The sequence below is a fragment of the Somniosus microcephalus genome, chromosome 2 (genome assembly GCF_052327205.1).
Source record: "Somniosus microcephalus isolate GS21.2 chromosome 2, FLI_Smic_1.0, whole genome shotgun sequence".
NCBI classification, from domain to species: domain Eukaryota; kingdom Metazoa; phylum Chordata; class Chondrichthyes; order Squaliformes; family Somniosidae; genus Somniosus; species Somniosus microcephalus.
This window is the reverse complement of record NC_140988.1, coordinates 147579602-147596192: the sequence shown is the minus strand read 5'-3', so window position 1 is coordinate 147596192 and position 16591 is coordinate 147579602. Positions and strand designations below refer to the sequence as shown.

General features: G+C 47.8%; 1 protein-coding gene across 1 annotated transcript in view; it reads left to right on the top strand.

Annotated features, from left to right (window-relative positions):
* prkg2 (protein kinase cGMP-dependent 2) overlaps positions 1-16591 on the top strand; it is a 179100-nt gene that overhangs the window by 91415 nt on the left and 71094 nt on the right. The window contains exons 8-9 of the mRNA XM_085965162.1: positions 5809-5956; positions 6831-6967. Of these exons, the coding sequence (XP_085821288.1) occupies positions 5809-5956; positions 6831-6967 (285 nt within the window). The remainder of the gene's footprint in view (positions 1-5808; positions 5957-6830; positions 6968-16591) is intronic.

Genomic DNA, 16591 nt, shown 5'->3' with positions numbered 1-16591 from the left:
AGCGGGGAAGAAGGCAAAGCGCAGGAGGCGCCATCTTAATCAGCGGGGAAGAAGGCAAAGCACGGGAGGCGCCATTTTGTTAAATCGGGGAAGAAGGCAAAGCGCGGGAGGCGCCATTTTAGATTTGCAAGATGCCGAAGACTGGCTGTATCACTGCTTTTGATAATACAATAGAGGACTGGACCATGTATGTGGAAAGAGTCGAGGTATATTTCGAGGCAAACGAAATAGCGGAGGAGAAAAAGGCATTGATATTGCTAAACTTAATGGGCGCTAGAACGTACGGCCTATTGCGGGACCTGATTACTCCAGCCAAACCGAAGGTGAAGAGTTTTAACGAAATTGTTGCTGTCCTACAGGAACACCTAAACCCTGCACCGCTGTTGATAGCAGAAAGATTTAAATTCCACAGGAGAACTCAGCATAAAGATGAGAGCAATGCTGAGTACCTTACGGAATTACGCAAGCTATCAAAGCACTGCCAGTTCGGAGCAGGACTGGCAGATACCCTACGGGACAAATTTGTCTCTGGACTCCTGAGTGAAGGAACACAGAAGAAGTTACTCTCAGAGAAAGAGCTAACGCTAGATAAGGCTTTCAGCGTGGCAGTATCGTATGAAGCAGCAGCCAGGGGAGCTGCAGAAATTCAACAAAAACCACAGGAATACGGCACCCACGTAATGACACGGGAGTTTGCAAAATGTTATCGCTGCGGCAGAACTAACCATGACCAGAAGGACTGCTGGTCCAAAGACAAAATATGCAGGCAATGCGGGAAGATGGGACACATTGCACGAGTTTGCAGGTCTGGGAAGAAGACCAGCGACAACAAAAAGGCTACTAAGGAACCGTACAAGAAAGTACAAAAGATGACGGGCAGTAGTTCCAAAGACCAGATGAGCGATAGTGAATCCGGGAACAGGAGACTAAGCTGTCTCAAACTTCACAATGTAATCGCAAAAGAGGATCACCGAACCATTTGGGTCACCCTCACGATAGCAGGGTCCCAAGTTAAAATGGAATTGGATACAGGATCAGCGCTAACCGTCATGAATCGACGAGACTACGAGCGGCTATTTTCACACATACCCTTGAGAGAGACATCCATCGTCTTGACGACGTATACGGGGCAAAAAGTATACCCCAGAGGAAAAATAAGGGTGCCTGTCGAATACAACGGCAAGAAAATATGGAAATTGTATCTCTACATACTGCCAAATGGTGGACCACCGTTATTGGGACGGGAATGGATCAGGAAGATAAACTTAGATTGGCACTCCATTCATGCAATAACGGTGGACGGTAAAAAAGATGAAGACGTCACTCCTGGACGATTGTCAACAATCTTAGCTAACGCCAAAGAGGTATTTCAACAAGAACTGGGCACGCTTAAAGGCGTAATCGCCTCGATAAAAATAGAAGAGAATGCAGTTCCCAAGTTTTTCAAAGCAAGACCGGTACCATATGCAATTCGCCCAGCCGTCGAGGCAGAGCTGGAGAATCTGGAGAAGGCAGGCGTGTTGTCTAAGGTCGACTGGACTGTCATGAAGAAAACGTTAAGCAATAAGTCCGGGGAGCCAAGGAAGATTCGCATCTGTGGGGATTTCAAGGTGACGGTGAACCCAGTCCTTCACACAGTACAATATCCTCTTCCAAGGATAGAAGACATCTTCGCCTCACTGTCTGGAGGGAAGCGTTTTACAAAAATTGACCTAGCACAAGCATATTTGCAGATGGAGGTTGAAGAGTCCTCTAGGAAGTGTCTCACGATAAACACTCACAAAGGTCTTTACCAGTATCATCGATTGGTATTCGGAGTAGCATCGGCTCCGGCGATATGGCAAAGAGCGATGGAACAAGTCCTGCAAGGGATTCCGGGGACTCAGTGTTACTTGGACGACATCCTTGTGACAGGTGAAGATGACAGTGAACACCTTAACAACCTAGAACAGGTGCTCACTAGACTACGGGAACATGGGTTGCGAGTCAACCGCCCCAAGTGCGAATTTTTTAAGCAACAGATATCGTTTTGTGGCCACGTGATTGATGAAGTGGGGTTACATAAGTCCCCTGACAAAATTGAAGCGGTTGTTAAGGCCCCAGCGCCTGAAAATGTGTCGCAACTGAGGTCATTCCTCGGATTGGTGAATTACTACCATAAGTTTTTGCCGAATTTGTCGACAATTCTGCACCCACTGAACGCCCTGCTACGAACGGGGGTAGCATGGAAATGGAGCGATGATTGTAAGCGGGCCTTTCAGAAGAGTAAGGACTTAATCACTTCAAGGGAAGTATTGGCTCACTACAACCCAGCACTGCCGATCAGACTGGCGTGTGATGCGTCTCCCTACGGCATTGGGGCGGTACTGTCACATAAATTCCTTGATGGTTTAGAGAGGCCGATAGCTTTTGCGTCACGCTCGTTAACTTCTGCCGAGCGTAACTACGCCCAGATTGACAGAGAGGCCCTCAGCCTAGTGTGGGGGGTGAAGAAGTTCAATCACTACCTGCACGGTCAAAAATTTACTCTACTAACCGATCATCAACCTCTTGTCTCCATTTTCAACCCTCAGAAGGGCGTACCGATAATGACAGCACAACGGCTGCAGAGGTGGTCCCTTTTCCTAGGGGCACACCAATATGACATCGAGTACAATGGAACTAAACAGCATGGAAATGCTGATGGATTGTCACGCCTACCGTTGCCGACAGTGGAAGAAGAAGAGCTTGCAGTGGATCCAATGGAGTTATTCCACTCGACCATCGTCGAATGTCTCCCTGTGACGAATGCAAACATAGAAAAGGAAACACGGAGTGACCCGATACTATCACGGGTCTATGATTTAACGGTGAAGGGAAGGCCAGCACATGGCGAACCACTGCTGCCAGCATTCTCGCCGAGAAGAGAACAGCTGTCAGTGTGCAGAGGAACCTTGATGTGTGGATCCAGAGTAGTAATTCCACCTAAGTTGACGGATAGAGTGCTCAATGAGCTTCATGAGGGTCATCTGGGTGGGGTAAAAATGAAGAACTTAGCCAGAGCGTTTGTGTGGTGGCCGGGAATCGATAGAGAAATCGAAGAGATGACCAAGAGCTGTGCAGGATGCCAGAAAGTCCAAAACGCCCCACCACAAGCTCCTCTGCATCCATGGGAGTGGCCCTCATCTCCATGGCAAAGGGTGCACATTGATTTTGCTGGTCCCTTCATGGACTCGATGTTTTTAATTGTGGTGGATGCACATTCAAAGTGGCCAGAGGTAATAAAAATGTCCTCAACCACCACGGAAAAAACTATCACAGTTTTACGAACCATATTCGCCAGGAATGGGCTGCCTGAACAGATTTGCTCTGACAATGGACCACAGTTTGTGTCTGAAGAGTTCCGGAGGTTCTTAAAGAACAAAGATGTTAAGCATTACACATCTGCCCCATATCATCCAGCCACTAATGGATTGGCCGAGAGGTTTGTCCAAACATTCAAGAAGGCTATCAAGGCAATGTGTAATGAAGATATACCCCTACAACACAAGGTGGACAACTTCTTGTTTGCCTACCGGAATGCGACACATGCGGTTACCAACCAAACTCCAGCCATGATGTTCTTCAATCGAATACTACGATGCCACTTGGATTTGGTTAAGCCAAACGTCCAAAGAGATGTGGAGAACAGGCAGTTTCAGAATATGAATGATAGGCCGACCAGGAGTTTTAAGATAGGTCAACCAGTTTTGGCCCGGGACTACCGCACTGAGAAATGGCAGCCAGGAACGATTTGTACACGACAAGGACCTCTCATGTATACCGTGGACATTGGGGAGAGCATTGTAAGACGCCATGCTGACCAGATTCTAGAGTCACTGGAAAACGTCAACTCCACACCACGATCTGATACACCTGGTAATGAAATCGACGTTCCAATTGCAGCTACTGCAGAACCGGTAATATTGGAAGCAGATGAACCAAACAACGACATTGATCCCGACTCAACATTGCCAGAAGAACCTGATACCCCAAAGAGGCGCTATCCAGACAGAATCAGGAAGCCTCCTCAAAGACTGAACTTATAATTGCTTAAACTTAACCAATGTATCTAGCAACCGTAATTGTGATTGTAATTAGTTATCATTTAGTTGTTAAATAAATGTTATGTACTGTTTATCTAAAAGGGGAGGAATTGTTGTGTATGTACCTTTAAGAGAATAACTGGTCTCAGACTGCAGTACCGGCAGTGACCACCCCTGTATAAAGGCGCTAGTGAGCCTCTGTTGTTTTCAGTTTCACTATTGACTTCCATCAGTAAAGACTTGTTTCGTTCAACTCCTGCTGTCCGTGTCTCAATCATTCACGGACGTAATAGTTTCTCTCTCCACAGGTGCTACCTGACCTGCTGAGTATTTCCAGCATTTGATTATTACATCAATAATGGACTCTCTCCCTAACCCCCATGTGAATCAAACAGATCTATTAATATCTCTAAAACCCTGAATCCCCTTCAATGACCCAGGTCTTTTTTAAAGCTGTCAATTGACCCAAAATGAATTACTTTTTCTGATAGTCTCCCACATATCTACTATCTTAGGGAAAAAACAGGCATGTACCACGCGATATTCATTGGGCCGCCTGTTATACATTCTCCCCGTGTTTGCGTGGGTTTCCTCCGGGTGCTCCGGTTTCCTCCCACAGTCCAAAGATGTGCGGGTTAGGTTGATTGGCCATGATAAAAATTGGCCCTTAGTGTTAGGGGGGATTAAATACGTGGGGTTACGGGGTTACGGGGATAGGGCTTGGGTGGGATGGCTGTCGGTGTAGGGACCGGGTGCTAGGGTTTGGATGATCAGCCATGATCTCGTTGAATGGTGGAGCAGGCTCGAAGAGCCGAATGGCCTACTCCTGCTCCTAGTTTCTATGTTTCTATGTTTCTATAGTCCGTGCCCAATTTTCCTTTTTATTGACTTTGATGGAGAAAAAATCAGGCAGGTGTATAACAGGTGGTCAATGTTCTACCAGCTTTTTTTATGCTCCTGCCGAAGTTCAATCACATGCCCCATGTCTTGCAAAATGAATTTTAATTCAATCTCATATTATGGCCTTTAGAAGCTTACCGACTATTGACGCTAGGCTGCTTGGTCCATAGTTACCTGGTTTATCCCTTTCTCCCTAATTGAATAGAGATGTTACATTGGCACCACTCCAGTCCTCTGGAAACCCCTCCCCTTATTTGCCACTTACATTACTTTTATCCCAGTCTATCTTTGGATAATTAAAGTCATCCATTACTGCGGCATGGTTATTTCTTCATTCGTCTCTAATTTATCTACATATCTCTTCATCTACTTTCTTTTCACCATTCAGTGGTCTATAGTAGACTCTGAATAGAGTAAAATATCCCTTCTTATTCTTGAACTCTAACCAAATAGATTCAGCTTCTTCACAATCAAACTTATATTCTAGTCAAATGCTATTTGATTAATACTGTCACCCCCTCCTTTCTTCGTGCTTCATCCCCACTGAATATTTTGTAATTGGGAATGTTTAGCTTCCAGTCCTGCGCTAGCCTCAGTCATGTTTCTACTCATGTTTTATATTATACCCCCAATAGTAATTTCTGCTTGTAGCTGAGAAACTTTATTCAGGCTACTGTGTGAATTTAAGTACAAACAACTCAAACCTTCTTTGTTCAGCAATTTTATTCTTTTTAATCCCTCCTTCTGATCGGTTCCTTCACTTTTTCTTTAACTCTTAAAGAATTAAAATGAATGTTAGATTATGTTCTCAGTATTTATTACTTCAATATCTGATTCTGCGTAGAATATCCACATGTCTACAAGGGGGAGAAATCTCTTTGGAGATGATTCAGTTGAAGGAGAAGGTTGCCACGTTTTCTCCAATATCCCCATTCAGAAACCTTGAGATCATCGCCACCTTGGGGGTAGGTGGATTTGGGCGAGTTGAGCTGGTAAGAAGATTTCCTCCTATAGAAAATATGACATTTCACTTTTTTAATGGTCAGAAATATATGGGGTTGAAATTGCTGACAGTGAATTGGCAGCCCATTTCACACAATGCCCAATTTACTTTTCTATGGACATCAACCCATGTGGATACTTTATATTTATTACTGTTAACTTTAATTTGTTATTTGTTTACACAACTGCATAATTGATCTCAGCCTTTACTGCTCTATTATTGTCAGCAAATTTGACAAGCTTAACTTTTAGTTTCAATACCTAGATAGATGAATAACAACAGGGATCCAAACATTGATCCTTGCAGGACTCCAGTCAGTGCTTTCCCCACAATCTGACATTATGGGCTGCATAATTCAGAGCCGGAAGAGTGCGGAGGGGAGAAGGATTTGTGGGCAGGAAGCCCGGAAGTAAGGGTTCCCCATAGGCCCTGCCGAATTTAACGGCAGGACCTGTTTTAAATGATCTCAACAGGTTTCCCATCCAACCGCCAGCCAGATTGACAGGCTGGTTAACTGTCAGCCTGGAAGGCAGCTGGGGTGCAAATGGCAGGTAAGTCCAACATCGCGGGGGATAGGTGAGGAACGACTGACATCAGTGGAGGGGATCGGTTGATTGGTGGGTGCGGGGGGGGAGTCCGATCACGGGATGTTTAAAAGGCAAGATTGGTGGGCCAGGGAGAAGCACTCCTGCTCCTCCTGGCCCACAAGCATTGCAATAAAGGATCCAGCCCTTCTCACCTCCTTTCATCTGCTGGGATTCCCGAGGCCCAAGAAATCCACATCCATTTGTTATGCAAGATCTTTGCATCACTCTGTGATTCTTTAGAACTGTAACAATAAGCAACTAATTCTCTTTCTTTAGGTTAAAATGAAGAATGAAAATGTGACATTTGCTATGAAGTGCATGAAGAAACAACACATTGTTGACACAAGGCAACAGGAGCACATACATTCAGAGAAGAAGATTCTAGAAGAGGCTTGCTCTCCGTTTATTGTGAGGTTGGTGCTTTTCTGGAGGATAGTTAAAGGAATACTCAAAGGACGCTTATAACAATTCTGTTTGTGAGCTGACAGTAAATTATGTGTAAAAATTAGTTTTAACTTGCCTTTCTTAGGCTATTTTACTTTTTATCAGCATACTGTTTGAAAAGCAATCTACAACCATTACCTGGTTCCTGCATAAATCTGGCGTGCCAGGTGCTGAGTCCAGCTCTCCTCAGCTGGGTTCACTATTGACATATTGGCCCGTAATATGCAGTCAGCGGTGAAGCAAAGGTGTTCGCCGCTGACCCCAAAGAAAGCTTCCCACAAAGATCTCACGATCTCTGTGGCAAGAAGTTCGCCTTTTCCAACGTTCAGTTGAGATCAGTGCAGTATCGTGGGAAATCCATAGCATGAGCTGCTGTGACATCAACAAGCTGTCTAAGCAGCCAATCACAATGCAGAATTCTCACAGACAGGGAACCAGGAAGTGAAGAAGCTCCTTTTATTCTGATGTTTTAAAGATGTTATAGAGAGCAAAACAAAGATTGGGCTCTCACATGGGGAAAAGGTAAATCTGAAATAAAGATGAACAAACTTTAAAAGTATATATATATTTTTTAAAGTTTCTTAAAAATTATAATTTTTATTAAAATGGATAAATTTGATACTACACAAAATTCAAACTAGTTTTACAGGGCCATAATGTTTGTTTAGCAGTCAATACGCTGTTAAAACACTAGATACACCTAATCCAACAATGTTTAACTTTTAATGGGATATTTAACAGTGATATTACCATGGAAAAGCTTTTCGTTTGATATTATTACCCACATCAATGTAAAAATATATTTCAATAGTGTACTGGCATCCCAGAGCAACAGTTCCTTTCCATCTCATGGCTCTCATTAATTTAATTGATAGAATGTATCAGAAGTGGTTTTTTTTACATTTTAAACAGAAATGTTCCTTTGTGTTTTGTTTTGATAACTAATTTAAAATAATGTCAACGGGGTCACTCCTATATCTCAGCAGTAGTGACAAGAGAAAACTGTTTACATTTGTAACAGAAGAACAGAATAATGTTTTCTCACTTGGATATAAATTTTGTATTTCTTTTATAGATCCTAATTTTTCAGAAGTAAAATAGGGCATTTAAATGTCCTGTACTGGAGCATTGAAGGGGGGCAATAGGCAATGCAATTGTAGCCACAATTATAGAATGAGGGAAATTTTATGAGTCTGTAGGAAACCTTGGCCTAGAAATTTGGTTTCACAACCACGATGCGATAGCAACCCCTGCCCGTTCGGAGGACTGCAGGCAGCACGTAAAATTCATGCTGCTTGCTACTTAACGTGAAAAAGTGTAACATCCCCACCGACACCTGGGAATCCCTGGCCCAAGACCGCACAAAGTGGCGGAGAAGCATCTGGGAAGGTGCCGAACACCTCAAGTCTCTTCGCCGGGAGCAAGCGGAAGCCAAGCGCAGGCAGCGCAAGGAGCGCACATCAACCCAAGCACCCCACCCACCCGCCCCTTCAACCACTGTCTGCCCCACCTGTGACAGAGACTGTAGGTCCCGCATTGGACTCATCAGTCACTTGCGAACTCATTTTTAATGTGGAAGCAAGTCATCCTTGGTTCCGAGGGACTGCCTAAGAAGAAGAAGCATTCAGCCAAGCACTGAATGCGCTGCTGAATGGCTGAATGCTCAACACCTGGGCCCAAGTTCGTGCATGGCTAGCTCCAATTAAAGCTAACCTCCACTTCTTAAAGGTAGTCTGCACCTCTTAGAGGGGAGGTGCTTCTGCCTGCAACAGGTGCTGGAAATGCTTGTGGAAGCAAGTGTTATAAACAAGAAGACTGAGTAATGGCTCAACAGCCCAGAGAAAGTGCTCCAAGGTGCTCGGATGCAGATCTGGAGGCCTTGGTCCAGGAGGTCAACTCCAGGAGAGAGGTCCTCTTCCCACAGAGGGCCAGGAGGCCCTCCAGGCAACATACAAGACTGCAGTCGAAGCAGATAGCCAGGTGGTTAATGCCAGCAGTATAGCCGCGAGGACCTGAACTCAGTGCAGGAAGAAGTTTAATGACCTCACACGAGTGGTCAAGTTCAGTGAATTCATCTTCAAATGCCATATCCCACCATCTGCACAACTAGCCTCACACACTGCTCAATGCACCACACACATCCCCATCACTCACCTACCAACAAACTCTACCAAACACGACGCACATCTCACAGTCATAGCTTCACCTCACCCGCACACACTTACCACTGTTGCAAGCCTCATATCCACATCTCACAGCTTGAACACACTGTCAGCTATTCAACCATGACAGCCACATCACCCAAACACATTGCACCACTCTCACTGACACACTTCACTTTCTCTTGCAGGAAAAGGTGGCGCATAACCGGTGCCAGAAGACCTTAACCAGCGGGGGACAGGCTCACCTGCATGACCTCATCCCCTTGGAGGAGACGGTGCTGGCCATTCTTGACAGGGGCATGGCTTAGCCTGTGGCTAGTGGCGGGGCTGAAAGAATACAAGATGCTAGTATCCTCATAAGTTATCCTCCTTCTCACATCCCACTTCCCCCTCATCCTACAATCAATCCTGATTAACAATCTGTACATAGTGTAAGAAGCATCTCTTGCTTTCCCCCCTCCTGTTACCACAACCCTACCCTTGTGCCTTTCTCATTTCAGGCACCCAAGAAATCCAGCCTGTCCAGCTAATGGTTGAACAAGAAGAGGGAGAGGAGAGTGAAGAAGAAGAAGAAACACCATCACTCAAAACCACACTCCCAGCCACCAGCTCAGATACTGACACCCAGGCCTCGATTTTAACTGAGCCGTGGAGGCGGGCTTGGAGGCATGCGGGGAGTTAAAATGGCAAAAGCTGGCGGTCGGGACCCCCCCCCGCCTGGTTCCCGACTCCGAGCCATTTTTACTCAGGCATGCCTGATGGTCCCGAATCCGTCCCGCATCCAACAGGCGGGACTGGTCTTTAAGGCCCTTAATCACCACTGAATGGCCTCTATAATGCCATTTTAACAGTCCCTTGCACTTTTAACCCTTTTCCCACGTAAAACATGCCTGGTGGGAATCATGACTGTGAAACCTGGCAGGAGCACTATTGGCTTGCTGACTATCAGCTGCAGGTCAACCATTAAAGAGATTTGATCAGCCATCATTTGCAGGTGGCAGGATTTTTTGTCTCAGACCTGGGGCAACTTTTACCAGGCTTAACCACAACTGTGGATGGTTGGAGCCTCACACACATCTCCAGTGTGAACTCCTGGGAAACTCCTCTCGCCACCTTCACTCAGCGCTTCCTCAATGGAGGCATATGCCAGAAGCATGGGAGCCATTTTTTTCCTTCCCTTCTGGACATTAGAGGAGCTCGAGCACCAGGCACCAGCAACAGCAGCAGCAGCAGGAGTGACAGGCTGCTGCTCACCCACCTGAGGCAGCACAGGCCAGAAGGGGCCAGCGCCTGGAAGCCCGTCGGCGTAGGAGATACCCCCAAACAGGGTCCACAGACACAGGGTCAGCTACCTCAACATGACTGAGCAGCAGTGCCAAAGGCGGCTCCGACTTTCGCGAGAGGTAGTGACTGACATCTGCGCAATGCTACAGCAAGACCTGCTGCCCAGAGGGCCAGGTGGACAGTCCTTACCAGTGGCCATCAAAGTCACCACCGCACTCAACTTTTTTGCCTCAGGCTCATTCCAGGGTTCATCAGCAGACATCAGCGGCATTTCCCAGGTGGCCGCACACACTTGCATCACGCAGGTAACCAATGCTCTCTTTGCCCTCGCGCACAATCACATCAATTTCACCAAGGATCGCGCAAGTGTGACGGCACGAGCGGTTGGATTAGCTCATCTGGCAGACTTTCCAAGGGTGCAGGGCGTCGTTGACTGCACACATGTGGTCCTTAGGGCACCCCATCGCAATCCAGGTATTTTTGTCAACCGCAAGGGCTTCCACTCCCTTAACGTTCAGCTGGTGTGTGACCACCAGAAGGAGATTTTGCATGTTTGTGCCATGTACCCTGGCAGTTGCCATGACTCCTTCATACTGCGCCAGTCCAGTGTGCCCCCGCTATTCAGGCCGCCAGACCAACTTCACGGATGGCTACTTGGAGACAAGGCCTATCCCCTGAGGACTTGGCTAATGACGCCATTGAGGAGACCAGCCAACGAAGCTGAGGAGCGCTACAACTCCAGCCACATTTCCGCCAGATCCATTATCGAGCAAGCCATCGGTTTGCTGAAGATGTGCTTCAGATGCCTGGATAGATCAGGTGGAGCCCTGCAGTACTCAGCAGCCAGGGTCTCCAGAATCGTCGTGCTTTGTTGTGCACTTCACAACATGGCACAACGTCGTGGCTTGCAGATTCCTGAGGACCATACCCTCCTCAGATGATGATGATGATGAGGAGGAGGAGGAGGAGGAGGAGGAGGGCGAAAACGACCATCCTGCAAAAGACCAACAACCAGCAGCAGCATTACGCTAGAACATTGCTGCCCGGGATGCAAGGAACGCACTCATCCTGGCCAGATTTGCTTAGCCTAGCCAATCAAGCACTTTTGCCTCGCAGCTTCTTACCTGAGCATCAACAATGGCCAAGACACTGCGGATTCCTAGCTATTTCTCCAGCATACTGACAATTGCAAGTAATCCTAAGCCCTCAATGTGAAAGTCCCATTCGCGAAATGACACACGCTACAAATACAACAGTAGCCATCAGACATTTTATTGACAGAATTTATCTGATGGCTTTTTTTAACAATACATAAAATTTCACCCAAGTGACTACCCTTGTGACTACTTGTGCTTTATTTTCCTCTTACGCGTGCTCCTACGTCGTAGTTCCCCTGTGGCTTCAGCAGATGTGGAGGCCCCTTGCTCACTTTCCTGCTGCTCCTGTCTCGACACCTTTGGCGGGTGTCCTCTGGGGTGGTGAGCCTGTGAGGGCTCGTCAACAGTCTGCTGTTCTTGCGGCTGTGCAGGGGTTGAGACATCTATCTCACTTGGGTGTGGACTCCGGTGGGGCTCTGACCGAGGGCTTTGCAGTAGCATGGAAGTGTGAGCACCTGGAGAGGAACCCCCACTTCCTTAAGGTCTGCCACCAACCTCCCTCTCATGGGTCAGCTCCCCCTCCGTGCCTGCAAGTGGCTTGAGAGCACCTTGCTTCACATCAGGGGGGCCATGGGGCCTGTATCCGCAATGGCAGTCCTGCTCAGAAGGACTTCCATGAAGGTCTGGTTTCTATGTTCAATAGATGCCCATCGCTTCTCAAGAGATGTCATTCTATTCTGAACACTCACCATATTTTCCATACCCTGGCGACTAACCTCCTCCATGTCCGTAGGCCTCCTCTCCTCTACCATTGCCAGCCTTACCATGGAGGCAGCAATCATTTCCACGTAGGTAGCCATCCTTTCCGTGTTGATGTGTTCATGCGCCAATGACTCCATCAAGGCTCTGCTCATGTTCGCTATGGACTCCTCCATTCGCTCCATACCCGCAGCGACCCTAGGGACAAAACCTGTCAGAGACTCCTGCATCTGTGCATGGAGTTCCATCACCTCTGATCTTATGGATGGACCCAGAGGCAGAGGGTCGACATGCAGCTGAGCTAAGCTGGCAGAGTCCTGCGCCCTCTGACGAGGACTCTCCACTGCTGTCCCTGTCTCCACAATCTGCTGATGCTCACTTGTGAGCTGTGATACACCAGGTGACAACACTACTCTATGTCCCGAAGATCCCACCGAGGTGTGAGTGTCTGCGCTGGCGCTGGGTGCACTTATTTCTGCTGACGCTGTGCCCTCAGAGGTTGCAGATTCCTCTGAGGAGTCTGGAAGCTCAGGCTCTTCCTCCTGGACAGTGGGGATGGGGGCTCTCGATGGTCCTTTTGCGGGGAGTAAAGGAAAGAGTTAGAGATGTGAGGTCAAGGTTACATGCATGTTGCATATTGCAGATGATCTTAAGTCCATCTGTTATAGCTTCAGAATCATTATCAGCAACTCATGCAATGTCAATGAGAGAGATGGAAAACTATTCTGTCACCAGCTTGCTGTGATGCACCCGTTTGTCCATCCCCAACGTGCGCATCTTTTTCAACCCCGACAATTTCCAGGACAGCTTCTTCCCAGGGGGTGAGCTGGGCTAATGATAGTGGGCCTCCTCCTGCCCTGGCTCTTTCCCTTTTATTGTGATCTCTCTTTTCCTGCAATGAGGGAGACAAGTGGAGGTTGAGTGAGAATGAAGGAGTGAGTGTAGAGATTGCATAGCATAGCTACTTAGAAGGAGACAAAGATGGAGTGAGGTTGCAAGACCAAGGGCCCTCCCTGTGTATTGTCAGTTGTGTTCAAAGCATCAGAATGATAGGGAGTGTGAGGGCTGCATGGTGGAATAGTTATGTGAATGTGAGCATAGAGAGAGAGGGAATGAGTAAGGGTGCATGGATGTGAGTGTCAAGTGGGATGTGGAGGAAGAAATTGCTAAAGCTGAGTGCTGGTGAGGAAAGGCAATGGGGATCAGATTGAGGGTGATGGGAACTTCATACTTACTTTTCCAGTGCGCTGAAGGTCATGGAATCTTTTCCTGCACTGCATCCAGGTGCGCCGTGTGACCCCCAAGGAGTTGACCTCCCCAGCCACCTGTATCCACACAGCCTTGGTCTGACTGGGAGGCCTCTTCCTCCCTGATGAAGGGAACAGGACCTCCCTGTGGGCCCTAGCCCCATCCACCAATGCCTGTAGTGCTGCCTCGTCAAACTTAGGAGCTTCTCTTGGCCTCCCGCTGGCCATTGTTCCTGCAGGTTACTGTGCCATCAAATGGAGAAAGCTTGGCAGTTTGCAGAAGAAGCAAGGCTTGGTGTGGACCTTAAATGCAGCAGCAATGATGACATCATCAGAGGGGACTTTCAGTCATGAGAAACCCATTTGCAAAGGCTTCCCACACGTTGGAAATCAATTGGCCAATTGAGTTAAAATCTCCCACATTCATTTAGATTCGTGTGGGAAACACGAAATTCGGGGAACACACCAATAGCCCGCAGCTGAGTTAAAATCGAGGCCCTAATGTCCCAAACTCGTCCATCACTATCCCTGGGTATGTCCTGTCCCACCAGCAGGACAGACCCAGCAGGGGTGGTGGTACAGTGGTATACAGTCAGGAAGGAGTGGCCCTGGGAGTCCTTAACATTGACTCCGGACCCCATGAAGTCTCATAACTTCAGGCCAAGCATGGGCAAGGAAACCTCCTGCTGATTACCACCTACCGCCCTCCCTCAGCTGATGAATCAGTACTCCTCCATGTTGAACACCACTTGGAAGAAGCACTGAGAGTAGCAAGGGCATAGAATGTACTCTGGGTGAGGGACTTCAATGTCCATCACCAAGAGTGGCTCGGTAGCATCTCTACTGACGGAGCTGGCCGAATCCTGAAGGACATAGCTGCCAGTCTGGGCCTGCGACAGGTGGTGAGGGAACCAACACGAGGGAAAAACCTACTTGACCTCGTCCTCACCAATCTACTTGTCGCAGATGCATCTGTCCATGACAGCATTGGTAGCAGTGACCACCGCACAGTCATTGTGGAGACGAAGTCCTGTCTTCACACTGAGGACACCCTCCATCGTGTTGTGTGGCACTACCACTGTGCTAAATGGGTTAGATTCAGAACAGATCTAGCAGCTCAAAGCTGAGCATTCATGAGGCGCTGTGGGCCATCAGCAGCAACAGAATTGTATTACACCACAATCTGTAACCTCATGGCCCGGCATATCCCTCTACCATTACCATCAAGCCAGGGGACCAACCCTGGTTCAGTAAGGAGTGTAGAAGAGCATGGCAGAAGCAGCACCAGGCGTACCTAAAAATGAGGTGCCAACCTGGGGAAGCTGCAACACAGGACTACATGCATGCTAAAAAGTGGAAGCAGCACACTATAGCCAGGATTAAGCGATCCCACAATCAACGGATCAGATCAAAGCTCTGCAGTCCTGCCATATCCAGTTGTGAATGGCGGTGGACCATTAAACAAATAACAGGAGGAGGAGGCCCCTTGAATATCCCCATCCTCAATGATGGTGGAGCCCAGCACGTAAGTGTAAAAGACAAGGGAGAAGCATTTGCAACCATGTTCAGCCAGAAGTGCCAAGTGGATGATCCATATCGGCCTCCTCCTCAGGTCCCCACCGTCACAGAAGCCAGTTTTCAGCCAATTCGATTTACTCCACGTGATATCAAGAAACAGCTGAGCGCTCTGGATACAGCAAAGGCTATGGGCCCCGAAACATCCCGACTATCATGCCGAAGACTTGTGCTCCAGAATTAGCCGCACCTCTAGCCAAACTGTTCCAGTATAGCTATAACACTAGCATCTATCCGACAATGTGGAAAACTGCCCAGGTATGTCCTGTCCACAAAAAGCAGGACAAATCCAATTCGGCCAATTACTGCCCCACCAGTCTACTCTCAATCATCAGCAAAGTGATGGAAGGTGCCATCGACAGTGCTATCAAGCAACACTTGCTCACCAATAACCTGCTCATTGATGCCCAGTTTAGGTTCTGCCAAGACCACTCGGCTCCCGACCTCATTGCAGCCTTGGTCCATACAAAGGAGCTGAAATCCAGAGGTGAGGTGAGAGTGACTGCCTTTGACATCAAGGCAGCATTTGACCGAGTGTGGCATCAAGCAGCCCTAGTAAAACTGAAGTCAATGGGAATCGGGGAAAACTCTCCACTGGCTGGAGTCATATGTCGCACAAAGGAAGATGGTTGTGGTGGTTGAAGGTCAATCATCACAGCCCCAGGACATTGCTGCAGGAGCTCCTCAGGGCAGTGTCCTAGGCCCAACCATCTTCAGCTGCTTCATCAATGACCTTCCCTCCAACATAAGGTCAGAAATGGGGATGTTCGCTGATGGCTGCACAATGTTCAGCACCATTCACAAATCCTCAGATAATGAAGCAGTCCATGCCCACATGCAACAAGACCTGGACGACGTTCAGGCTTGGGCTGATAAGTGGCAGGTAACATTCGCACCACAGAAGTGCCAAGCAATGATTATCTCCAACAAGCGAGAGTCTAACCACCACCCCTTGACATTCAACAGCATTACCATCGTCGAATCTCCCACCATCAACATCCTGGGGGTCACCATTGACCAGAAACCTAACTGGACCAGCCAAAAAATACTGTGGCAACAAGAGCAGGTCAGAGGCTAGGTATTCTGCGGCGAGTGTCTCACCTCCTGACTCCCCAAAACCTTTCCACCATCTACAAGTCACAAGTAAGGTGTGTGATGGAATACTCTCCACTTGCCTGGATGAGTGCAGCTCCAACAACACTCAAGAAGCTCGACACCATCCAGGACAAAGCAGCCTGCTTGATTGGCACCCCATCCACCACCTTAAACATTCACTTACTCCGCCTCCGGCGTTCCATGGCTGCAGTGTGTACCATCTATAAGATACACTGCAGCAACTCGCCAAGGCTCCTTCGGCAGCACATCCCAAACACATGACCTCTTCCACCTAGAAGTACAAGGGTAGCAGGTGCATGGGAACACTACCACCTCCAAGTTCCCCTCCAAGTCACACACCATCCTGACTTAGA